The 25708-nt window shown below is 41.2% G+C and overlaps 1 protein-coding gene across 6 annotated transcripts in view; it reads left to right on the top strand.

The window, feature by feature from the left end:
• Positions 1-25708, top strand: part of LOC106587725 (cell migration-inducing and hyaluronan-binding protein) — a 168034-nt gene that overhangs the window by 74890 nt on the left and 67436 nt on the right. For all 6 annotated transcript variants that reach the window (XM_045708744.1, XM_045708740.1, XM_045708743.1 and 3 more), the window contains 4 exons: positions 3139-3276; positions 4123-4261; positions 4796-5032; positions 7083-7262. In XM_045708744.1, the coding sequence (XP_045564700.1) occupies positions 3139-3276; positions 4123-4261; positions 4796-5032; positions 7083-7262 (694 nt within the window). The remainder of the gene's footprint in view (positions 1-3138; positions 3277-4122; positions 4262-4795; positions 5033-7082; positions 7263-25708) is intronic.

Genomic DNA, 25708 nt, shown 5'->3' with positions numbered 1-25708 from the left:
GCTTTGTGGGATGTTGTTTTGTTGTTGTTTACGGTATGCTTTGTGGGATGTTGTTTTGTTGTTGTTTACAGTATGCTTTGTGGGATGTTGTTTTGTTGTTGTTTACAGTATGCTTTGTGGGATGTTGTTTTGTTGTTGTTTACAGTATGCTTTGTGGGATGTTGTTTTGTTGTTGTTTACAGTATGCTTTGTGGGATGTTGTTTTGTTGTTGTTTACAGTATGCTTTGTGGGATGTTGTTTTGTTGTTGTTTACAGTATGCTTTGTGGGATGTTGTTTTGTTGTTGTTTACAGTATGCTTTGTGGGATGTTGTTTTGTTGTTGTTTACAGTATGCTTTGTGGGATGTTGTTTTGTTGTTGTTTACAGTATGCTTTGTGGGATGTTGTTTTGTTGTTGTTTACAGTATGCTTTGTGGGATGTTGTTTTGTTGTTGTTTACAGTATGCTTTGTGGGATGTTGTTTTGTTGTTGTTTACAGTATGCTTTGTGGGATGTTGTTTTGTTGTTGTTTACAGTATGCTTTGTGGGATGTTGTTTTGTTGTTGTTTACAGTATGCTTTGTGGGGTGTTGTTTTGTTGTTGTTTACAGTATGCTTTGTGGGGTGTTGTTGTTTACAGTATGCACCACTCGGGAGCTCACTCTTGACGGAAACCGTCCTAACTGGAAATAAACTTCATTATGTTGTCATCCAGAGCCACATTAGTTTATTTTCCAAGCTACAGCACACAATATTTTACAAGTGCTTCGTGTTAACCCTAACACACACACACACACACACACACACACACACACACACACACACACACACACACACACACACACACACACACACACACACACACACACACACACACCATTAACAAGGGGTCGTTCAATTCCCTATTGAAAACTTGCATCCAGTCCATTTGAAGGTCCTGGATGCATTGTTTCAGTTTATAAATCATTCCTGGCATTCAAAACCTCCTAAATATAATGTCCTATGTTTGACCAGAGATTTATGTGGCTATCCCTATGTGGCTCCACTCAAAAGCAGTGCACTTGTGTATGTGGTGTATGTGGCTGTCTGTGTGTGTGTGTGGCAGTGTGTGTGTGGCTGTCTGTGTGTGTGTGCGTATGTGTGTGGCTGGCTGTCTGTGTGTGTGGCAGTGTGTGTGTCATTTGAGACAGAGTTCAGTCAGGGTACACTGTGTTTTTTGATGAAACAGTCTGAAAAGCGTTAAGGTCAGCGTTTCCACATGTCCGCTGCCAGGCACGCCGAGACTTGGCCTCGCTTCCTTGGGAATGATATTATTATCCGTTCACTCTGAATGCTCAGGAAATACTCTGTGGTTAATGATGGGAGAGTTGTGGAGAGAGGACGTATGTGCGTATATGAATAAGGTGTGATAAACCCAATCCATTTGAAACTACCTCTTTAGTTTACTTAGCATAGGGAAGATCATAACAATCCCTTTAAACCCTTTAATCCCTTTAAATCCTTTACAATGTCATTGACCTGCTCATTTTACCAGCATCGCTCGCGTAGACACAGTCCCTAGTCCCTTGCATTCTAATTTGAAGCGCTATGACGCCATACTTGTTTGATAATGTTTACATATCTGGCATTACTCATCTCATATGCATGTACTGTATTCTATACTATTCTACTGTATCTTAGTCACTTTAATAATGTTTACATATCTGGCATTACTCATCTCATATGTATGTACTGTATTCTATACTATTCTACCGAATCTTAGTCCATGCCGCTCTGACATCGCTCGTCCATATATGTATATATTCTTAATTCCGTTCCTTACTTAGATTTGCGTGTATTGGGTACAGTATATGTTGTGAAAATTTTTGATATTACTGCACTGTCGGAGCTAGAAACACAAGCATTTTGCTGCACCCACAATAACATCTGCTAACCACGTGTATGTAACCAATAAAATTTGATTTGATTTGGATGCCGTTGACACTCGCGGCCTGTCTTCTTTCATTCACTCATATGCATTCTATTTTCAGCATGAGCAGGCTCGTTCACGAGCTTTAAAAAAATGCTTCCCATTTCATTTGAGCTTAAGTCGTTCAAACAATATACCAAGTTGTTCGGACGAGATAATTCCAAGTGTCTACTTTTTTTCTTGTTATTGTTTGCCTTGGGCTTCCGTAAGTTTGTGTTTTTGCCTGTGTTCATGTTTTATTTGTGTGGCATACTGTGTGTATGTGTGCATGCAGATGTCATTGCCCAGTGTAGTGCAACGCCTGTTGCAGATCGCCAGACCACTGTCCTTCACATCATGATCACACAGAGAACAGAGGAAGTAGGAACTCTGAACCTATTGGTTGACCCCAGATACTTCCCTTTACTCTCTCTCTCTCTCTCTCTCTCTCTCTCTCTCTCTCTCTCTCTCTCTCTCTCTCTCTCTCAATTCAAAGGCTTTTTTGGCTTGGGAAACATATGTCAACATTGCCAAAGCAAGTGAAGTACAGTAGATAATAAACAAAAGTGAAATAAACAATAAAATCAACAGTAAACACTACAATCACAAAAGTGCCAAAAGAATAAAGACATTTCACAAACATTTCAAATGTCTCTCTCTCATTCTCTTTTTTTCTCTTTATCTATCTTTTTCTCTCTCTATCTTTCTCGCTCCCCTCTGTTCCTCTCTTTCCTCTCTCTCTCTCCCTCTCTCTATTTCTCTCTGAACTGTTCTTTCTCTCTCTCTGAACCTCCAGCCTCCCCAGAGCTATACTGCTAGCTGTCTAACCCATTGTTGCAGTAACAGTTAGTTCTTTAGCCAACTCCTTGAGTCAGACACGACATGAGAATGACAAAGGATTTGGCTAAAGCCCAGACAGATCTAGTTCCAAGACCTAACTCTCAAACTGCTGTGTCCGATGGTTTCTCAGCTGGGTTATTTCATGGAGAAAACCAGTCGATTGGAACCTATTAATCAATCTGTATTAGCCCAGGGGAAGATCTGGTTGGCTGGCCCGTTTGTTGTCCGTCCAATCAATGACGTTGACTGATGAATGAATTATAGGATGTTGGCATAGTGTTTGTTGGTGGAAACTATGGGCCAGATCAGAACATCAGTGATCAGTGAGATCTGTATGTGTCATGACGTTAACCCTATTGGTCTATCCAACAGTGTGTCCAGACAGGGAGCCCGGCCTGCAGCCATGGACCCCCGGCCACAGTGAAGCCCACCATGTTACCATTGGTTACGGCAGAAAGGTCATCCTCACCTCTTCAGCTACTGTCCACTCTATAGAGATCCTCAACGGAGGTACGTCTGTGTGTGTGTGTCTGCCATCATATTGTTAAACTGTCACCCAAATTTACTTTATCCATCAATTGTGTGTGTGTAACAGTCTTGCTTCCGTCCCAAACTGGGCTCGAACCAGGGATTCTCTGCACTCATCGACAACAGTCACCCTTGAAGCATCGTTACATATCGCTCCACAAAAGCCGCGGCCCTTGCAGAGCAAAGGAAACAACTACTTCAAGGTCTCAGAGCGAGTGACGTCATCGATTGAAATGCCGCTAGTGCACACTGTTAACTAGCTATCCATTTCACATGGGTTACACTCACCCCCTTTGACCTTCTCCTTCTCCACAGCAACCAGTGATCTGGGTCAACATCATCAATGTAACAGTGTAGCCATTTCACACTGATTACATGTGTATGTGTGAGTTAGGAACCTGATACTGTGTGTCCTGGTAACCACTAACACATAGTCAAATCAAAGTCCCCATCTCTCATCCACTTCACTACAGGACTATATAACCTCTGTCAGATGGACGTTATCGTGAAATGCAGCCCTCATAAAGGGTTATTGAGTTTCCCTCCCCGTGTGTGTGTGTGTGTGTGTGTGTGTGTGTGTGTGTGTGTGTGTGTGTGTGTGTGTGTGTGTGTGTGTGTGTGTGTGTGTGTGTGTGTGTGTGTGTGTGTGTGTGTGTGTGTGTGTGTGTGTGTGTGTGTGTGTGTGTGTGTGTGTGTGTGTGTGTGTGAGCCACAGCTCAGTGCCATAAAAGGAAGGGAGATGTGATGTGTCAGCCCCAGGGCATGAAATACCTGTCAGGAGATCTCACCAGTAAAGATCTCTCTCGCTCTCTCTATTGCTCTCTCTAGGAAAGTTAGTGATAGCAGACTCGTATCGTCCCATCCTACTGCGTACCAAACACATTCTGATCGGCAACAGAGGACAGCTGCACATAGGAAGTCCTGACTGCCCGTATAAGGGCAACCTTACCATCTCCTTATTTGGAAGGTGGGTTTTGAACCCAGACCAGATCTCATAGCCTTCAGCCCTCAACCTATTTGGTAGCCTCTAGACTCTATCCTCTTTCTCCTAGGCTCAAGCCTCTTTCTCCTAGCTCCTACCCTCTATCGTCTGGCCTCTATACTCTTATCTCCTAGCCCTTATCTCCTAGCCCCTAGCCTCTATCTTCTAACCTCTATCTCCTAGCCTCTTGCCTGTATCTCCTAGCCTCTGTCTCCTAGCCCCTAGACTCTGTCTCTTAGCCCCTATTCTCTATCTCCTAGCCTCTATCTATTAGCCCCTAGCCTCTATCTCCTAGCCCCTAGCCTCTATCTCCTAGCATCAATCTCCTAGCCCCTAGCCTGTTTCTATTAGGCCCTAGTCTCTATCTCCTAGCCTCTATCTCTTAGCCCCTATCCTTTATCTCCTAGCCTTTAGCCTTTATCTAGTATCTCCTAGTCTATATTCCCCTTTCCCCTATCGTGTAACCCTCTAACCCAAATTCTTGATTAATGGGTTGATCAATCATTGACTCTTCTCCAGGTCTGACGACACAGACACAGAGCACAGTTACTTTGGCCGTAAGTACATTGGTGTGGGGACAGGAGGGACACTGGAGATCCATGGGCAGAAGAAGCTGTCGTGGACCTTCCTCAACAAGACCCTGCACCCAGGGGAGAGCGAGGACAACAGCTACCTGTTCGAGAGGGGCTGGGGCAACCGGGGTATCATAGTTCATGTCATTGACCCCAAGACTGGAGAAGTGCTCCACAATGATAGGTATTTTATATGTTGTCATGTTTTTATTTCACCTCTAGGCTTGCACAATTCTGGTACATTTTTCAAAAGTTCCCAGGTTTTACAGAAATATTGGTTGGAAGGATGTCCTGCGTATTACTGTCTTATTCCCAAAATCTTCCAACTGGGATTTCTGGAAAACCTGGGGACTTCTGGAATTTCGTAACCCTTTCACCTTTACTGTTTTTTACATCTAAACTCTATTTAAATGTGTTTAATAGTAGCAACATTAGCCTGCTAACAATCACTGAAAATAAATGACTTCAACACCCCTGTTGTAACAGAACGGTTGTGATAAGCAAACATGTTTAAAAAAAACAACACTGGAGGAATTGGTTGTCTCTTTAAATCTGGAATCCTTCATAGTGAAACTGCCTTGTCCATTTGGAATATTACAACAAAAAGTTACTGCAGACAACAAACACATTTTTTTCCCACTCTGACATCATTGCAGGGGGAAGCGAACAGCACAATATGTACTGCTGTTTTTAGTTTTGACCACTCTGCTCAACACACTTCACCTCTGTTTAGTCCACAAAACAATTGTAACAAAGTGCTGGGGCGGACAGCGAAATGCGGAGCTGTTTCCCCTAATGCAGATTCTATCTTTAAGTCATGACAGATATTGTTATTATCAGAACTCAGGATAAGACCAAATGCAGACAGCTAGAATCACAGATGTTTATTGACCCAAACAGGAGGCAGGCAAAAGACTGGTCAAGGGCAGACAGAGGTCGGTAATCCAGGGCAGAGTTAATAAGGTACAGAACAGCAAGCAGGCTCGGGGTCAGGGCAGGCAGAGGTCCGTAATCCAGGGCAGAGTTAATAAGGTACAGAACAGCAAGCAGGCTCGGGGTCAGGGCAGGCAGAGGTCCGTAATCCAGGGCAGAGTCAATAAGGTACAGAACAGCAAGCAGGCTCGGGGTCAGGGCAGGCAGAGGTCCCTAATCCAGGGCAGAGTCAATAAGGTACAGAACAGCAATCAGGCTCGGGGTCAAGGCAGGCAGAGGTTCGTAATCGGGTCAGAGTCAGGCAGGTATGGAACGGCAGGCAGGCTCGGGGTCAGGGCAGGCAGAATGGTAAGAACCGGGGAAACTAGGAAACAGAAACTTGAGAAAGCAGGAAGATGGAAAAACACGCAGGTAAGACCTGACAAGACAAGACGAACTGGCAACAGACAGACAGAGAACACAGATATAAATACACTGGGGATAATGGCGAAGATAGGTGACACCTAGAGGGTGTGGAGACAAGCGCAAAGACAGGTGAAACAGACAGTTTATAATATGACACTAGAAAGGAGGGAGAATAGCAAACACACTCCTGTTGGTATAACTATCTATTAGATTTATAATGTTCTCCCTATCCCATCGTTTAACATCTCTGATTGAATAAAGAATGTCAGAAAACATTTAATACGTACTGTAGTTAGAAAAACATTTAATATGCCGTCAGAGTACTGGTAAACAATAATTAAAAAGCAATTAAACAAAACAAACTTTGCTTCCAAGAGAAGGCCAGTCTTGAGTATTGCGTCAGAAACTGAACCCCATTGAGAAATTAAAACCACATTTGACAAATGTATTTACTATTGGTTTGATATCATTACCATTGACCTCAATTTCCTCACACAACCAAATTGAGACCTCACCCTCAATATCTTACAGTAAGCTCCCATGGGACTGTATTGGGGCTGTGTGCAATTCATTCATTGATATTTGTTGGTATATTTATCAGAAGATCCACCATAGATCAACCTTCAGAAGAAGATGTTTGTTGGAGTGATTGTATGAAGGTCTTTTTTTGTGCTCTGTTATGTAGCTATGATATAGGTCAGTGTTTCCCCATCTCCGACCCGGACAAGCACACCTGATGCTACTTGTCAACTAATCGTCAAGCCCTTGACAAGTTGAATCGGGTGTTTTTGTCCGACACAACACAAATGTGTGCCATTCGGGGTACTGGAAGACCGGAATTGGGAAACACTGATATAGGCTAACCATTCACCTCCCCCTCCCACTCCACTACCCAGGTTTGACACATACCGCAGTAAAGAAGAGAGTCGTCGCCTGGCCCAGTATGTAGATGTGGTAGACAATGGGATGATTCTGGCCATGGTTGTCAATGACGAGGGGTCTAACAACCTAGAGGACTCGGCCAGGAAGATCCTCACCAAGCTGGGGAGTAAAGACTTCCACCGCCTGGGCTTCCGGTAGGTTCGTTGACCCCTGTCCTCCATCCAGGGAATTTTGAAACCTATATTCTACTATACATGTATATCATTATGATGATTGATATTAGTATTAGGTCATTTTTTTTGTAAGACTCTTACTAAGCTGGGCAACAGACACTCCTTGACCCCTGACCTCTAACCCAGGGGTTTCCCCAAATCCTTTTATGCATTGTGATCCATCTGTAGCCAACCATTTCTACAGCTGCTTGGTCTGAACCAACTGTCTTTGGGGCAACTGCCCGGGCTGGAAGGAACTTGAAATCAAAGGACATGGAAAGATGGAATGTTAGAGTACTCTGTTCTGCTGGTAATTGTTTAAAATAGATACTAAGTGGTATGCTAAATGATAAATCACTTTTTGTAGCTTTACCATTGAATGTCTTATTTCTAATCTATAGCCACAGCTGAGGGATAAGACAACTTGAAGCCACCAGTTGGCCCTGACTTGGTGTGTTGTGAGTTGAGTCCTGAGCCACAGGAGAAATACATTTCTCTTAATCCTTTCTCTGTACTTTCCCTGAGGTAGTGCGTGCAGAGCATGATAGTGCTAGCATAGCCACCTAGCTTAGCATTAGTGCATTATTCCTTCTTCTCTCCTTGCCTGGATGGCTCAACCTCCCTCTCACCTCTCCCTCTTCCTCTACTTCCACCTCTTCCTACCTCTCTCTCTCTACCCCCCCTCGCTCTCTCTCTCTCTCTCTCTCTAACTCTCTATCTCTCACTACCTCTTTCCACATCTCTTTACCTCTCTCCACCTCCCTCGACCCCTCTTTATCTTTCCCTCTATCTTTCTATCCCTCCACACCCGAATGGATGTGCTCCGCTAGAGAATGATAGCACTAGATTAGCCACCTAGCATAACCACCTAGCGTAGCCACCCAGCGTACCGACCTAGCATAGCCTCCTAGCGTTGCGCTAGCAGATGACTCCTCTGCTGACCTGTTTGTCAGGCAGTGCTGCGCTGGCTGACCTAGCATAGCAACGTAGCATAGCATAACATCACACTCTGATTTATAGGCTGCTGACAGACAGCCGTCTCTCTGATTCTCCCTCTTACTTTCTCTCCCTCTCCCTGGTCTAGCCACCAGAAATCTCAACATTTTTGTTTGTGCAGTGTCTCTTTATCTCTCCTGGCACAGGACTGCTTAGCGAAAGCAGGGCGGAGAAGAAGAAATAAAAGGAAAAAGCATATGCTAGCAAGTCTCTCTCTCTCTCTCTCTCTCTCTCTCTCTCTCTCTCTCTCTCTCACTGTATTAAAGTATCTCAGGAATGCATGGAAAATTGAAAGTAAATTGAGCCATGATAAGAAAAGCTAATACAGCTGGATTAAGGATTTGGAGAAAGAAACCTTTTAAACTGAGGGTTAGTGAGTAGCATTTAAGTGAGCTAATCGTATATTCAGACTTATTGCATTCCTTCCATACAGCAGAACTCAACCACCAGTATATTGGAATGTCCTACAATGGCTGTCAGAATGGGGTTAGAAGAATCTGTGTGTGTGTGTGTGTGTGTGTGTGTGTGTGTGTGTGTGTGTGTGTGTGTGTGTGTGTGTGTGTGTGTGTGTGTGTGTGTGTGTGTGTGTGTGTGTGTGTGTGTGTGTGTGTGTGTGTGTGTGTCCGTACGTGCATACACGTGCACATGTGTGGTCAGGAGAGTTTACCATGGCTTAGAGCAGGTGTGTCAAACATACCCATTAAATGCATCCTGCGGGTGGTTTAGGGAAATAATGATCTTAATCAACAATGAAATTACAAAACATAAATGCAAAATGTGTAGAAATGACCTATATCTATCTCTTCACTCTGTCCAGCATAATAACAGTAATCTATAGTCTCTTCACTCTGTCCAACTTAATAACAGTAATCTATAGTCTCTTCACTCTGTCCAGCTTGATAACAGTCATCTATAGTCTCTTCACTCTGTCCAGCTTGATAACAGTCATCTATAGTCTCTTCACTCTGTCCAGCTTGATACCAGTCATCTATAGTCTCTTCACTCTGTCCAGCTTAATAAGTCATCTATAGTCTCTTTTCTCTGTCCAGTTTAATAAGTCATCTATAGTCTCTTCACTCTGTCCAGCTTGATAACAGTCATTTATAGTCTCTTCACTCTGTCCAGCTTGATAAGTCATCTGTAGTCTCTTCACTCTGTCCAGCTTGATAAATCATCTATAGTCTCTTCACTCTGTCCAGCTTGATAACAGTCATTTATAGCCTCTTTACTCTGTCCAGCTTGATAACAGTCATCTATAGTCTTTTCACTCTGTCCAGCTTGATAACAGTCATCTATAGTCTCTTCACTCTGTCCATCTTGATAATAGTATTTTCGTCTCTTCACTCTGTCCAGCTTGATAAATCATCTATAGTCTCTTAACTCTGTCCAGCTTGATAACAGTCATTTATAGCCTCTTTACTCTGTCCAGCTTGATAACAGTCATCTATAGTCTCTTCACTCTGTCCATCTTGATAATAGTATTTTCGTCTCTTCACTCTGTCCAGCTTGATAAATCATCTATAGTCTCTTCACTCTGTCCAGCTTGATAACAGTCATCTATAGTCTCTTCACTCTGTCCATCTTGATAATAGTCATCTCGTCTCTTCACTCTGTCCAGCTTGATAACAGTCATCTATAGTCTCTTCACTCTGTCCAGCTTGATAAGTCATCTGTAGTCTCTTCACTCTGTCCAGCTTGATAACAGTCATTTATAGCCTCTTTACTCTGTCCAGCTTGATAACAGTCATCTATAGTCTCTTCACTCTGTCCAGCTTTATAACAGTCATCTATAGTCTCTTTACTCTGTCCAGCTTGATAACAGTCATCTATAGCCTCTTCACTCTGTCCAGCTTGATAACAGTCATCTTTAGTCTCTTCACTCTGTCCAGCTTGATAAGTCATCTATAGTCTCTTCCTCTGTCCAGCTTGCTAACAGTCATTTATAGTTTCTTCACTCCTTCCAGCTTGATAACAGTCATTTATAGTCTCTTCACTCTGTCCAGCTTGATAACAGTCATCTATAGTCTCTTCACTCTGTCCAGCTTGATAACAGTCATCTATAGTCTCTTCACTCTGTCCAGCTTGATAAATCATCTATAGTCTCTTCACTCTGTCCAGCTTAATAAGTCATCTATAGTCTCTTCACTCTGTCCAGCTTGATACAGTCATCTATAGTCTCTTCACTCTGTCCAGCTTAATAAGTCATCTATAGCCTCTTCACTCTGTCCAGCTTGATAACAGTCATCTATAGTCTCTTCACTCTGTCCAGCTTGATAACAGTCATCTATAGTCTCTTCACTCTGTCCAGCTTGATAACAGTCATCTATAGTCTCTTCACTCTGTCCAGCTTGATAAGTCATCTATAGACTCTTCACTCTGTCCAGCTTGATAACAGTCATCTATAGTCTCTTCACTCTGTCCAGCTTGATAACAGTCATCTATAGTCTCTTCACTCTGTCCAGCTTGATAACAGTCATCTATAGCCTCTTCACTCTGTCCAGCTTGATAACAGTCATCTATAGTCTCTTCACTCTGTCCAGCTTGATAACAGTCATCTATAGTCTCTTCACTCTGTCCAGCTTGATAAATCATCTATAGTCTCTTCACTCTGTCCAGCTTAATAAGTCATCTATAGTCTCTTCACTCTGTCCAGCTTAATAAGTCATCTATAGTCTCTTCACTCTGTCCAGCTTAATAAGTCATCTATAGCCTCTTCACTCTGTCCAGCTTTATAACAGTCATCTATAGTCTCTTCACTCTGTCCAGCTTGATAACAGTCATCTATAGTCTCTTCACTCTGTCCAGCTTGATAACAGTCATCTATAGTCTCTTCACTCTGTCCAGCTTAATAAGTCATCTATAGCCTCTTCACTCTGTCCAGCTTGATAACAGTCATCTATAGTCTCTTCACTCTGTCCAGCTTGATAACAGTCATCTATAGTCTCTTCACTCTGTCCAGCTTGATAACAGTCATCTATAGTCTCTTCACTCTGTCCAGCTTAATAAGTCATCTATAGCCTCTTCACTCTGTCCAGCTTGATAACAGTCATCTATAGTCTCTTCACTCTGTCCAGCTTGATAACAGTCATCTATAGTCTCTTCACTCTGTCCAGCTTGATAACAGTAATCTATAGTCTCTTCACTCTGTCCAGCTTGATAACAGTCATCTATAGTCTCTTCACTCTGTCCAACTTAATAACAGTAATCTATAGTCTCTTCACTCTGTCCAGCTTGATAACAGTCATCTATAGTCTCTTCACTCTGTCCAGCTTGATAACAGTCATTTATAGTCTCTTCACTCTGTCCAGCTTGATAACAGTCATCTATAGTCTCTTCACTCTGTCCAGCTTGATAACAGTCATCTATAGTCTCTTCACTCTGTCCAGCTTGATAAATCATCTATAGTCTCTTCACTCTGTCCAGCTTAATAAGTCATCTATAGTCTCTTCACTCTGTCCAGCTTAATAAGTCATCTATAGTCTCTTCACTCTGTCCAGCTTAATAAGTCATCTATAGCCTCTTCACTCTGTCCAGCTTTATAACAGTAATCTATAGTCTCTTCACTCTGTCCAGCTTGATAACAGTCATCTATAGTCTCTTCACTCTGTCCAGCTTGATAACAGTCATCTATAGTCTCTTCACTCTGTCCAGCTTAATAAGTCATCTATAGCCTCTTCACTCTGTCCAGCTTGATAACAGTCATCTATAGTCTCTTCACTCTGTCCAGCTTGATAACAGTCATCTATAGTCTCTTCACTCTGTCCAGCTTGATAACAGTCATTTATAGTCTCTTCACTCTGTCCAGCTTGATAACAGTCATTTATAGTCTCTTCACTCTGTCCAGCTTGATAACAGTCATCTATAGTCTCTTCACTCTGTCCAGCTTGATAAATCATCTATAGTCTCTTCACTCTGTCCAGCTTAATAAGTCATCTATAGTCTCTTCACTCTGTCCAGCTTAATAAGTCATCTATAGTCTCTTCACTCTGTCCAGCTTAATAAGTCATCTATAGCCTCTTCACTCTGTCCAGCTTTATAACAGTCATCTATAGTCTCTTCACTCTGTCCAGCTTGATAACAGTCATCTATAGTCTCTTCACTCTGTCCAGCTTGATAACAGTCATCTATAGTCTCTTCAATCTGTCCAGCTTAATAAGTCATCTATAGCCTCTTCACTCTGTCCAGCTTGATAACAGTCATCTATAGTCTCTTCACTCTGTCCAGCTTGATAACAGTCATCTATAGTCTCTTCACTCTGTCCAGCTTGATAACAGTCATCTATAGTCTCTTCACTCTGTCCAGCTTAATAAGTCATCTATAGCCTCTTCACTCTGTCCAGCTTGATAACAGTCATCTATAGTCTCTTCACTCTGTCCAGCTTGATAACAGTCATCTATAGTCTCTTCACTCTGTCCAGCTTGATAACAGTCATTTATAGTCTCTTCACTCTGTCCAGCTTGATAAGAGTCATCTATAGTCTCTTCACTCTGTCCAACTTAATAACAGTAATCTATAGTCTCTTCACTCTGTCCAGCTTGATAACAGTCATCTATAGTCTCTTCACTCTGTCCAGCTTGGTAACAGTCATCTATAGTCTCTTCACTCTGTCCAGCTTGATAACAGTCATCTATAGTCTCTTCACTCTGTCCAGCTTAATAAGTCATCTATAGTCTCTTTTCTCTGTCCAGCTTAATAAGTCATCTATAGTCTCTTCACTCTGTCCAGCTTGATAACAGTCATTTATAGTCTCTTCACTCTGTCCAGCTTGATAAGTCATCTGTAGTCTCTTCACTCTGTCCAGCTTGATAAGTCATCTATAGCCTCTTCACTCTGTCCAGCTTGATAACAGTAATTTATAGCCTCTTTACTCTGTCCAGCTTGATAACAGTCATCTATAGTCTCTTCACTCTGTCCATCTTGATAATATTTTTCGTTCTTCATTGTCAGCTTGATAAATCATCTATAGTCTCTTCACTCTGTCCAGCTTGATAACAGTCATCTATAGTCTCTTCACTCTGTCCAGCTTGATAACAGTCATTTCTAGTCTCTTCACTCTGTCCAGCTTGATAACAGTCATCTATAGTCTCTTCACTCTGTCCAGCTTGATAAGTCATCTGTAGTCTCTTCACTCTGTCCAGCTTGATAACAGTCATTTATAGCCTCTTTACTCTGTCCAGCTTAATAAGTCATCTATAGTCTCTTCACTCTGTCCAGCTTAATAAGTCATCTATAGTCTCTTCACTCTGTCCAGCTTAATAAGTCATCTATAGCCTCTTCACTCTGTCCAGCTTTATAACAGTAATCTATAGTCTCTTCACTCTGTCCAGCTTGATAACAGTCATCTATAGTCTCTTCACTCTGTCCAGCTTGATAACAGTCATCTATAGTCTCTTCACTCTGTCCAGCTTAATAAGTCATCTATAGCCTCTTCACTCTGTCCAGCTTGATAACAGTCATCTATAGTCTCTTCACTCTGTCCAGCTTGATAACAGTCATCTATAGTCTCTTCACTCTGTCCAGCTTGATAACAGTCATTTATAGTCTCTTCACTCTGTCCAGCTTGATAACAGTCATTTATAGTCTCTTCACTCTGTCCAGCTTGATAACAGTCATCTATAGTCTCTTCACTCTGTCCAGCTTGATAAATCATCTATAGTCTCTTCACTCTGTCCAGCTTAATAAGTCATCTATAGTCTCTTCACTCTGTCCAGCTTAATAAGTCATCTATAGTCTCTTCACTCTGTCCAGCTTAATAAGTCATCTATAGCCTCTTCACTCTGTCCAGCTTTATAACAGTCATCTATAGTCTCTTCACTCTGTCCAGCTTGATAACAGTCATCTATAGTCTCTTCACTCTGTCCAGCTTGATAACAGTCATCTATAGTCTCTTCAATCTGTCCAGCTTAATAAGTCATCTATAGCCTCTTCACTCTGTCCAGCTTGATAACAGTCATCTATAGTCTCTTCACTCTGTCCAGCTTGATAACAGTCATCTATAGTCTCTTCACTCTGTCCAGCTTGATAACAGTCATCTATAGTCTCTTCACTCTGTCCAGCTTAATAAGTCATCTATAGCCTCTTCACTCTGTCCAGCTTGATAACAGTCATCTATAGTCTCTTCACTCTGTCCAGCTTGATAACAGTCATCTATAGTCTCTTCACTCTGTCCAGCTTGATAACAGTCATTTATAGTCTCTTCACTCTGTCCAGCTTGATAACAGTCATCTATAGTCTCTTCACTCTGTCCAACTTAATAACAGTAATCTATAGTCTCTTCACTCTGTCCAGCTTGATAACAGTCATCTATAGTCTCTTCACTCTGTCCAGCTTGATAACAGTCATCTATAGTCTCTTCACTCTGTCCAGCTTGATACCAGTCATCTATAGTCTCTTCACTCTGTCCAGCTTAATAAGTCATCTATAGTCTCTTTTCTCTGTCCAGCTTAATAAGTCATCTATAGTCTCTTCACTCTGTCCAGCTTGATAACAGTCATTTATAGTCTCTTCACTCTGTCCAGCTTGATAAGTCATCTGTAGTCTCTTCACTCTGTCCAGCTTGATAAATCATCTATAGTCTCTTCACTCTGTCCAGCTTGATAACAGTCATTTATAGCCTCTTTACTCTGTCCAGCTTGATAACAGTCATCTATAGTCTCTTCACTCTGTCCATCTTGATAATAGTCTTTTCGTCTCTTCACTCTGTCCAGCTTGATAAATCATCTATAGTCTCTTCACTCTGTCCAGCTTGATAACAGTCATCTATAGTCTCTTCACTCTGTCCATCTTGATAATAGTCATCTCGTCTCTTCACTCTGTCCAGCTTGATAACAGTCATCTATAGTCTCTTCACTCTGTCCAGCTTGATAAGTCATCTGTAGTCTCTTCACTCTGTCCAGCTTGATAACAGTCATTTATAGCCTCTTTACTCTGTCCAGCTTGATAACAGTCATCTATAGTCTCTTCACTCTGTCCAGCTTTATAACAGTCATCTATAGTCTCTTTACTCCGTCCAGCTTGATAACAGTCATCTATAGCCTCTTCACTCTGTCCAGCTTGATAACAGTCATCTTTAGTCTCTTCACTCTGTCCAGCTTAATAAGTCATCTATAGTCTCTTCACTCTGTCCAGCTTAATAAGTCATCTATAGCCTCTTCACTCCGTCCAGCTTGATAACAGTCATCTATAGTCTCTTCACTCTGTCCAGCTTGATAACAGTCATCTATAGTCTCTTCACTCTGTCCAGCTTGATAACAGTCATCTATAGTCTCTTCACTCTGTCCAGCTTAATAAGTCATCTATAGCCTCTTCACTCTGTCCAGCTTGATAACAGTCATCTATAGTCTCTTCACTCTGTCCAGCTTGATAACAGTCATCTATAGTCTCTTCACTCTGTCCAGCTTGATAACAGTCATCTATAGTCTCTTCACTCTGTCCAGCTTGATAACAGTCATCTATAGTCTCTTCACTCTGTCCAGCTTGATAAATCATCTATAGTCTCTTCACTCTGTCCAGCTTAATAAGTCATCTATAGTCTCTTCACTCTGTCCAGCTTAATAAGTCATCTATAGTCTCTTCACTCTGTCCAGCTTAATAAGTCATCTATAGCCTCTTCACTCTGTCCAGCTTTATAACAGTCATCTATAGTCTCTTCACTCTGTCCAGCTTGATAACAGTCATCTATAGTCTCTTCACTCTGTCCAGCTTGATAACAGTCATCTATAGTCTCTTCACTCTGTCCAGCTTAATAAGTCATCTATAGCCTCTTCACTCTGTCCAGCTTGATAACAGTCATCTATAGTCTCTTCACTCTGTCCAGCTTGATAACAGTCATCTATAGTCTCTTCACTCTGTCCAGCTTGATAACAGTCATTTATAGTCTCTTCACTCTGTCCAGCTTGATAACAGTCATCTATAGTCTCTTCACTCTGTCCAGCTTGATAACAGTCATCTATAGTCTCTTCACTCTGTCCAGCTTGATAAATCATCTATAGTCTCTTCACTCTGTCCAGCTTAATAAAGTCATCTATAGTCTCTTCACTCTGTCCAGCTTAATAAGTCATCTATAGTCTCTTCACTCTGTCCAGCTTAATAAGTCATCTATAGCCTCTTCACTCTGTCCAGCTTGATAACAGTCATCTATAGTCTCTTCACTCTGTCCAGCTTGATAACAGTCATCTATAGTCTCTTCACTCTGTCCAGCTTGATAACAGTCATCTATAGTCTCTTCACTCTGTCCAGCTTAATAAGTCATCTATAGCCTCTTCACTCTGTCCAGCTTGATAACAGTCATCTATAGTCTCTTCACTCTGTCCAGCTTGATAACAGTCATCTATAGTCTCTTCACTCTGTCCAGCTTGATAACAGTCATCTATAGTCTCTTCACTCTGTCCAGCTTGATAACAGTCATCTATAGTCTCTTCACTCTGTCCAGCTTGATAACAGTCATCTATAGTCTCTTCACTCTGTCCAGCTTGATAACAGTCATCTATAGTCTCTTCACTCTGTCCAGCTTGATAACAGTAATCTATAGTCTCTTCACTCTGTCCAGCTTGATAACAGTCATCTATAGTCTCTTCACTCTGTCCAGCTTGATAACAGTCATCTATAGTCTCTTCACTCTGTCCAGCTTGATAACAGTCATCTATAGTCTCTTCACTCTGTCCAGCTTGATAACAGTCATCTATAGTCTCTTCACTCTGTCCAGCTTGATAAGTCATCTGTAGTCTCTTCACTCTGTCCAGCTTGATAAGTCATCTATAGTCTCTTCACTCTGTCCAGCTTAATAAGTCATCTATAGTCTCTTCACTCTGTCCAGCTTAATAAGTCATCTATAGCCTCTTCACTCTGTCCAGCTTGATAACAGTAATCTATAGTCTCTTCACTCTGTCCAGCTTGATAACAGTCATCTATAGTCTCTTCACTCTGTCCAGCTTGATAACAGTCATCTATAGTCTCTTCACTCTGTCCAGCTTAATAAAGTCATCTATAGTCTCTTCACTCTGTCCAGCTTGATAACAGTCATCTATAGTCTCTTCACTCTGTCCAGCTTGATAACAGTCATCTGTAGTCTCTTCACTCTGTCCAGCTTGATAACAGTCATTTATAGCCTCTTCACTCTGTCCAGCTTGATAACAGTCATCTATAGTCTCTTCACTCTGTCCAGCTTGATAACAGTCATCTATAGTCTCTTCACTCTGTCCAGCTTGATAAATCATCTATAGCCTCTTCACTCTGTCCAGCTTGATAAGTCATCTATAGTCTCTTCACTCTGTCCAGCTTAATAAGTCATCTATAGTCTCTTCACTCTGTCCAGCTTAATAAGTCATCTATAGCCTCTTCACTCTGTCCAGCTTTATAACAGTCATCTATAGTCTCTTCACTCTGTCCAGCTTGATAACAGTCATCTATAGTCTCTTCACTCTGTCCAGCTTGATAACAGTCATCTATAGTCTCTTCACTCTGTCCAGCTTAATAAGTCATCTATAGCCTCTTCACTCTGTCCAGCTTGATAACAGTCATCTATAGTCTCTTCACTCTGTCCAGCTTGATAACAGTCATCTATAGTCTCTTCACTCTGTCCAGCTTGATAACAGTCATCTATAGTCTCTTCACTCTGTCCAGCTTAATAAGTCATCTATAGCCTCTTCACTCTGTCCAGCTTGATAACAGTCATCTATAGTCTCTTCACTCTGTCCAGCTTGATAACAGTCATCTATAGTCTCTTCACTCTGTCCAGCTTGATAACAGTCATTTATAGTCTCTTCAATCTGTCCAGCTTGATAACAGTCATCTATAGTCTCTTCACTCTGTCCAACTTAATAACAGTAATCTATAGTCTCTTCACTCTGTCCAGCTTGATAACAGTCATCTATAGTCTCTTCACTCTGTCCAGCTTGATAACAGTCATCTATAGTCTCTTCACTCTGTCCAGCTTGATAACAGTCATCTATAGTCTCTTCACTCTGTCCAGCTTGATAACAGTCATCTATAGTCTCTTTTCTCTGTCCAGCTTAATAAGTCATCTATAGTCTCTTCACTCTGTCCAGCTTGATAACAGTCATCTATAGTCTCTTCACTCTGTCCAGCTTGATACGTCATCTGTAGTCTCTTCACTCTGTCCAGCTTGATAAATCATCTATAGTCTCTTCACTCTGTCCAGCTTGATAACAGTCATTTATAGCCTCTTTACTCTGTCCAGCTTGATAACAGTCATCTATAGTCTCTTCACTCTGTCCAGCTTAATAAGTCATCTATAGCCTCTTCACTCTTTCCAGCTTGATAACAGTCATCTATAGTCTCTTCACTCTGTCCAGCTTGATAACAGTCATCTATAGTCTCTTCACTCTGTCCAGCTTGATAACAGTCATCTATAGTCTCTTCACTCTGTCCAGCTTAATAAGTCATCTATAGTCTCTTCACTCTGTCCAGCTTGATAACAGTCATCTATAGTCTCTTCACTCTGTCCAGCTTGATAACAGTCATCTATAGTCTCTTCACTCTGTCCAGCTTGATTACAGTCATTTATAGTCTCTTCACTCTGTCCAGCTTGATAACAGTCATCTATAGTCTCTTCACTCTGTCCAACTTAATAACAGTAATCTATAGTCTCTTCACTCTGTCCAGCTTGATAACAGTCATCTATAGTCTCTTCACTCTGTCCAGCTTGATAACAGTCATTTATAGTCTCTTCACTCTGTCCAGCTTGATAACAGTCATCTATAGTCTCTTCACTCTGTCCAGCTTGATAACAGTCATCTATAGTCTCTTCACTCTGTCCAGCTTGATAAATCATCTATAGTCTCTTCACTCTGTCCAGCTTAATAAGTCATCTATAGTCTCTTCACTCTGTCCAGCTTAATAAGTCATCTATAGTCTCTTCACTCTGTCCAGCTTAATAAGTCATCTATAGCCTCTTCACTCTGTCCAGCTTTATAACAGTAATCTATAGTCTCTTCACTCTGTCCAGCTTGATAACAGTCATCTATAGTCTCTTCACTCTGTCCAGCTTGATAACAGTCATCTATAGTCTCTTCACTCTGTCCAGCTTAATAAGTCATCTATAGCCTCTTCACTCTGTCCAGCTTGATAACAGTCATCTATAGTCTCTTCACTCTGTCCAGCTTGATAACAGTCATCTATAGTCTCTTCACTCTGTCCAGCTTGATAACAGTCATTTATAGTCTCTTCACTCTGTCCAGCTTGATAACAGTCATTTATAGTCTCTTCACTCTGTCCAGCTTGATAACAGTCATCTATAGTCTCTTCACTCTGTCCAGCTTGATAAATCATCTATAGTCTCTTCACTCTGTCCAGCTTAATAAGTCATCTATAGTCTCTTCACTCTGTCCAGCTTAATAAGTCATCTATAGTCTCTTCACTCTGTCCAGCTTAATAAGTCATCTATAGCCTCTTCACTCTGTCCAGCTTTATAACAGTCATCTATAGTCTCTTCACTCTGTCCAGCTTGATAACAGTCATCTATAGTCTCTTCACTCTGTCCAGCTTGATAACAGTCATCTATAGTCTCTTCACTCTGTCCAGCTTAATAAGTCATCTATAGCCTCTTCACTCTGTCCAGCTTGATAACAGTCATCTATAGTCTCTTCACTCTGTCCAGCTTGATAACAGTCATCTATAGTCTCTTCACTCTGTCCAGCTTGATAACAGTCATCTATAGTCTCTTCACTCTGTCCAGCTTAATAAGTCATCTATAGCCTCTTCACTCTGTCCAGCTTGATAACAGTCATCTATAGTCTCTTCACTCTGTCCAGCTTGATAACAGTCATCTATAGTCTCTTCACTCTGTCCAGCTTGATAACAGTCATTTATAGTCTCTTCAATCTGTCCAGCTTGATAACAGTCATCTATAGTCTCTTCACTCTGTCCAACTTAATAACAGTAATCTATAGTCTCTTCACTCTGTCCAGCTTGATAACAGTCATCTATAGTCTCTTCACTCTGTCCAGCTTGATAACAGTCATCTATAGTCTCTTCACTCTGTCCAGCTTGATACCAGTCATCTATAGTCTCTTCACTCTGTCCAGCTTAATAAGTCATCTATAGTCTCTTTTCTCTGTCCAGCTTAATAAGTCATCTATAGTCTCTTCACTCTGTCCAGCTTGATAACAGTCATTTATAGTCTCTTCACTCTGTCCAGCTTGATACGTCATCTGTAGTCTCTTCACTCTGTCCAGCTTGATAAATCATCTATAGTCTCTTCACTCTGTCCAGCTTGATAACAGTCATTTATAGCCTCTTTACTCTGTCCAGCTTGATAACAGTCATCTATAGTCTTTTCACTCTTTCCATCTTGATAATAGTATTTTCGTCTCTTCACTCTGTCCAGCTTGATAAATCATCTATAGTCTCTTCACTCTGTCCAGCTTGATAACAGTCATCTATAGTCTCTTCACTCTGTCCATCTTGATAATAGTCATCTCGTCTCTTCACTCTGTCCAGCTTGATAACAGTCATCTATAGACTCTTCACTCTGTCCAGCTTGATAAGTCATCTGTAGTCTCTTCACTCTGTCCAGCTTGATAAATCATCTATAGTCTCTTCACTCTGTCCAGCGTGATAACAGTCATCTATAGTCTCTTCACTCTGTCCATCTTGATAATAGTCTTTTCGTCTCTTCACTCTGTCCAGCTTGATAAATCATCTATAGTCTCTTCACTCTGTCCAGCTTGATAACAGTCATCTATAGTCTCTTCACTCTGTCCAGCTTGATAACAGTCATTTATAGTCTCTTCACTCTGTCCAGCTTGATAACAGTCATTTATAGTCTCTTCACTCTGTCCAGCTTGATAACAGTCATCTATAGTCTCTACACTCTGTCCAGCTTGATAACAGTCATCTATAGTCTCTTCACTCTGTCCAGCTTTATAACAGTCATCTATAGTCTCTTCACTCTGTCCAGCTTTATAACAGTCATCTATAGTCTCTTCACTCTGTCCAGCTTGATAACAGTCATCTATAGACTCTTCACTCTGTCCAGCTTGATAAGTCATCTGTAGTCTCTTCACTCTGTCCAGCTTGATAACAGTCATTTATAGCCTCTTTACTCTGTCCAGCTTGATAACAGACATCTATAGTCTCTTCACTCTGTCCAGCTTGATAACAGTCATCTATAGTCTCTTCACTCTGTCCAGCTTTATAACAGTCATCTATAGTCTCTTTACTCCGTCCAGCTTGATAACAGTCATCTATAGTCTCTTCACTCTATCCAGCTTGATAACAGTCATCTATAGTCTCTTCACTCTGTCCAGCTTTATAACAGTCATCTATAGTCTCTTTACTCCGTCCAGCTTGATAACAGTCATCTATAGCCTCTTCACTCTGTCCAGCTTGATAACAGTCATCTTTAGTCTCTTCACTCTGTCCAGCTTGATAAGTCATCTATAGTCTCTTCCTCTGTCCAGCTTGCTAACAGTCATTTATAGTTTCTTCACTCCGTCCAGCTTGATAACAGTCATTTATAGTCTCTTCACTCTGTCCAGCTTGATAACAGTCATCTATAGTCTCTTCACTCTGTCCAGCTTGATAACAGTCATCTATAGTCTCTTCACTCTGTCCAGCTTAATAAGTCATCTATAGCCTCTTCACTCTGTCCAGCTTGATAACAGTCATCTATAGTCTCTTCACTCTGTCCAGCTTGATAACAGTCATTTATAGTCTCTTCACTCTGTCCAGCTTGATAACAGTCATCTATAGTCTCTTCACTCTGTCCAGCTTGATAACAGTCATCTATAGTCTCTTCACTCTGTCCAGCTTGATAAATCATCTATAGTCTCTTCACTCTGTCCAGCTTAATAAGTCATCTATAGTCTCTTCACTCTGTCCAGCTTAATAAGTCATCTATAGTCTCTTCACTCTGTCCAGCTTAATAAGTCATCTATAGCCTCTTCACTCTGTCCAGCTTTATAACAGTCATCTATAGTCTCTTCACTCTGTCCAGCTTGATAACAGTCATCTATAGTCTCTTCACTCTGTCCAGCTTGATAACAGTCATCTATAGTCTCTTCACTCTGTCCAGCTTAATAAGTCATCTATAGCCTCTTCACTCTGTCCAGCTTGATAACAGTCATCTATAGTCTCTTCACTCTGTCCAGCTTGATAACAGTCATCTATAGTCTCTTCACTCTGTCCAGCTTGATAACAGTCATTTATAGTCTCTTCACTCTGTCCAGCTTGATAACAGTCATCTATAGTCTCTTCACTCTGTCCAGCTTGATAACAGTCATCTATAGTCTCTTCACTCTGTCCAGCTTGATAAATCATCTATAGTCTCTTCACTCTGTCCAGCTTAATAAGTCATCTATAGTCTCTTCACTCTGTCCAGCTTAATAAGTCATCTATAGTCTCTTCACTCTGTCCAGCTTAATAAGTCATCTATAGCCTCTTCACTCTTTCCAGCTTGATAACAGTCATCTATAGTCTCTTCACTCTGTCCAGCTTGATAACAGTCATCTATAGTCTCTTCACTCTGTCCAGCTTGATAACAGTCATCTATAGTCTCTTCACTCTGTCCAGCTTAATAAGTCATCTATAGCCTCTTCACTCTGTCCAGCTTGATAACAGTCATCTATAGTCTCTTCACTCTGTCCAGCTTGATAACAGTCATCTATAGTCTCTTCACTCTGTCCAGCTTGATAACAGTCATTTATAGTCTCTTCACTCTGTCCAGCTTGATAACAGTCATCTATAGTCTCTTCACTCTGTCCAGCTTGATAACAGTCATCTATAGTCTCTTCACTCTGTCCAGCTTGATAACAGTCATCTATAGTCTCTTCACTCTGTCCAGCTTGATAACAGTCATTTATAGTCTCTTCACTCTGTCCAGCTTGATAACAGTCATCTATAGTCTCTTCACTCTGTCCAGCTTGATAACAGTCATCTATAGTCTCTTCACTCTGTCCAGCTTGATAAATCATCTATAGTCTCTTCACTCTGTCCAGCTTAATAAGTCATCTATAGTCTCTTCACTCTGTCCAGCTTAATAAGTCATCTATAGTCTCTTCACTCTGTCCAGCTTAATAAGTCATCTATAGCCTCTTCACTCTGTCCAGCTTTATAACAGTCATCTATAGTCTCTTCACTCTGTCCAGCTTGATAACAGTCATCTATAGTCTCTTCACTCTGTCCAGCTTGATAACAGTCATCTATAGTCTCTTCACTCTGTCCAGCTTAATAAGTCATCTATAGCCTCTTCACTCTGTCCAGCTTGATAACAGTCATCTATAGTCTCTTCACTCTGTCCAGCTTGATAACAGTCATCTATAGTCTCTTCACTCTGTCCAGCTTGATAACAGTCATTTATAGTCTCTTCACTCTGTCCAGCTTGATAACAGTCATTTATAGTCTCTTCACTCTGTCCAGCTTGATAACAGTCATCTATAGTCTCTTCACTCTGTCCAGCTTGATAAATCATCTATAGTCTCTTCACTCTGTCCAGCTTAATAAGTCATCTATAGTCTCTTCACTCTGTCCAGCTTAATAAGTCATCTATAGTCTCTTCACTCTGTCCAGCTTAATAAGTCATCTATAGCCTCTTCACTCTGTCCAGCTTTATAACAGTCATCTATAGTCTCTTCACTCTGTCCAGCTTGATAACAGTCATCTATAGTCTCTTCACTCTGTCCAGCTTGATAACAGTCATCTATAGTCTCTTCACTCTGTCCAGCTTAATAAGTCATCTATAGCCTCTTCACTCTGTCCAGCTTGATAACAGTCATCTATAGTCTCTTCACTCTGTCCAGCTTGATAACAGTCATCTATAGTCTCTTCACTCTGTCCAGCTTGATAACAGTCATCTATAGTCTCTTCACTCTGTCCAGCTTAATAAGTCATCTATAGCCTCTTCACTCTGTCCAGCTTGATAACAGTCATTTATAGTCTCTTCACTCTGTCCAGCTTGATAACAGTCATCTATAGTCTCTTCACTCTGTCCAGCTTGATAACAGTCATCTATAGTCTCTTCACTCTGTCCAGCTTAATAAGTCATCTATAGCCTCTTCACTCTGTCCAGCTTGATAACAGTCATCTATAGTCTCTTCACTCTGTCCAGCTTGATAACAGTCATCTATAGTCTCTTCACTCTGTCCAGCTTGATAACAGTCATCTATAGTCTCTTCACTCTGTCCAGCTTGATACCAGTCATCTATAGTCTCTTCACTCTGTCCAGCTTAATAAGTCATCTATAGTCTCTTTTCTCTGTCCAGCTTAATAAGTCATCTATAGTCTCTTCACTCTGTCCAGCTTGATAACAGTCATTTATAGTCTCTTCACTCTGTCCAGCTTGATACGTCATCTGTAGTCTCTTCACTCTGTCCAGCTTGATAAATCATCTATAGTCTCTTCACTCTGTCCAGCTTGATAACAGTCATCTATAGTCTCTTCACTCTGTCCAGCTTGATACCAGTCATCTATAGTCTCTTCACTCTGTCCAGCTTAATAAGTCATCTATAGTCTCTTTTCTCTGTCCAGCTTAATAAGTCATCTATAGTCTCTTCACTCTGTCCAGCTTGATAACAGTCATTTATAGTCTCTTCACTCTGTCCAGCTTGATACGTCATCTGTAGTCTCTTCACTCTGTCCAGCTTGATAAATCATCTATAGTCTCTTCACTCTGTCCAGCTTGATAACAGTCATTTATAGCCTCTTTACTCTGTCCAGCTTGATAACAGTCATCTATAGTCTTTTCACTCTTTCCATCTTGATAATAGTATTTTCGTCTCTTCACTCTGTCCAGCTTGATAAATCATCTATAGTCTCTTCACTCTGTCCAGCTTGATAACAGTCATCTATAGTCTCTTCACTCTGTCCATCTTGATAATAGTCATCTCGTCTCTTCACTCTGTCCAGCTTGATAACAGTCATCTATAGACTCTTCACTCTGTCCAGCTTGATAAGTCATCTGTAGTCTCTTCACTCTGTCCAGCTTGATAAATCATCTATAGTCTCTTCACTCTGTCCAGCGTGATAACAGTCATCTATAGTCTCTTCACTCTGTCCATCTTGATAATAGTCTTTTCGTCTCTTCACTCTGTCCAGCTTGATAAATCATCTATAGTCTCTTCACTCTGTCCAGCTTGATAACAGTCATCTATAGTCTCTTCACTCTGTCCAGCTTGATAACAGTCATTTATAGTCTCTTCACTCTGTCCAGCTTGATAACAGTCATTTATAGTCTCTTCACTCTGTCCAGCTTGATAACAGTCATCTATAGTCTCTACACTCTGTCCAGCTTGATAACAGTCATCTATAGTCTCTTCACTCTGTCCAGCTTTATAACAGTCATCTATAGTCTCTTCACTCTGTCCAGCTTTATAACAGTCATCTATAGTCTCTTCACTCTGTCCAGCTTGATAACAGTCATCTATAGACTCTTCACTCTGTCCAGCTTGATAAGTCATCTGTAGTCTCTTCACTCT

The sequence above is a fragment of the Salmo salar genome, chromosome ssa26 (assembly GCF_905237065.1).
Source record: "Salmo salar chromosome ssa26, Ssal_v3.1, whole genome shotgun sequence".
Classification (NCBI taxonomy): domain Eukaryota; kingdom Metazoa; phylum Chordata; class Actinopteri; order Salmoniformes; family Salmonidae; genus Salmo; species Salmo salar.
Note: the sequence above shows the minus strand (reverse complement) of the source record. Positions and strands in the feature narration are given on the sequence as shown.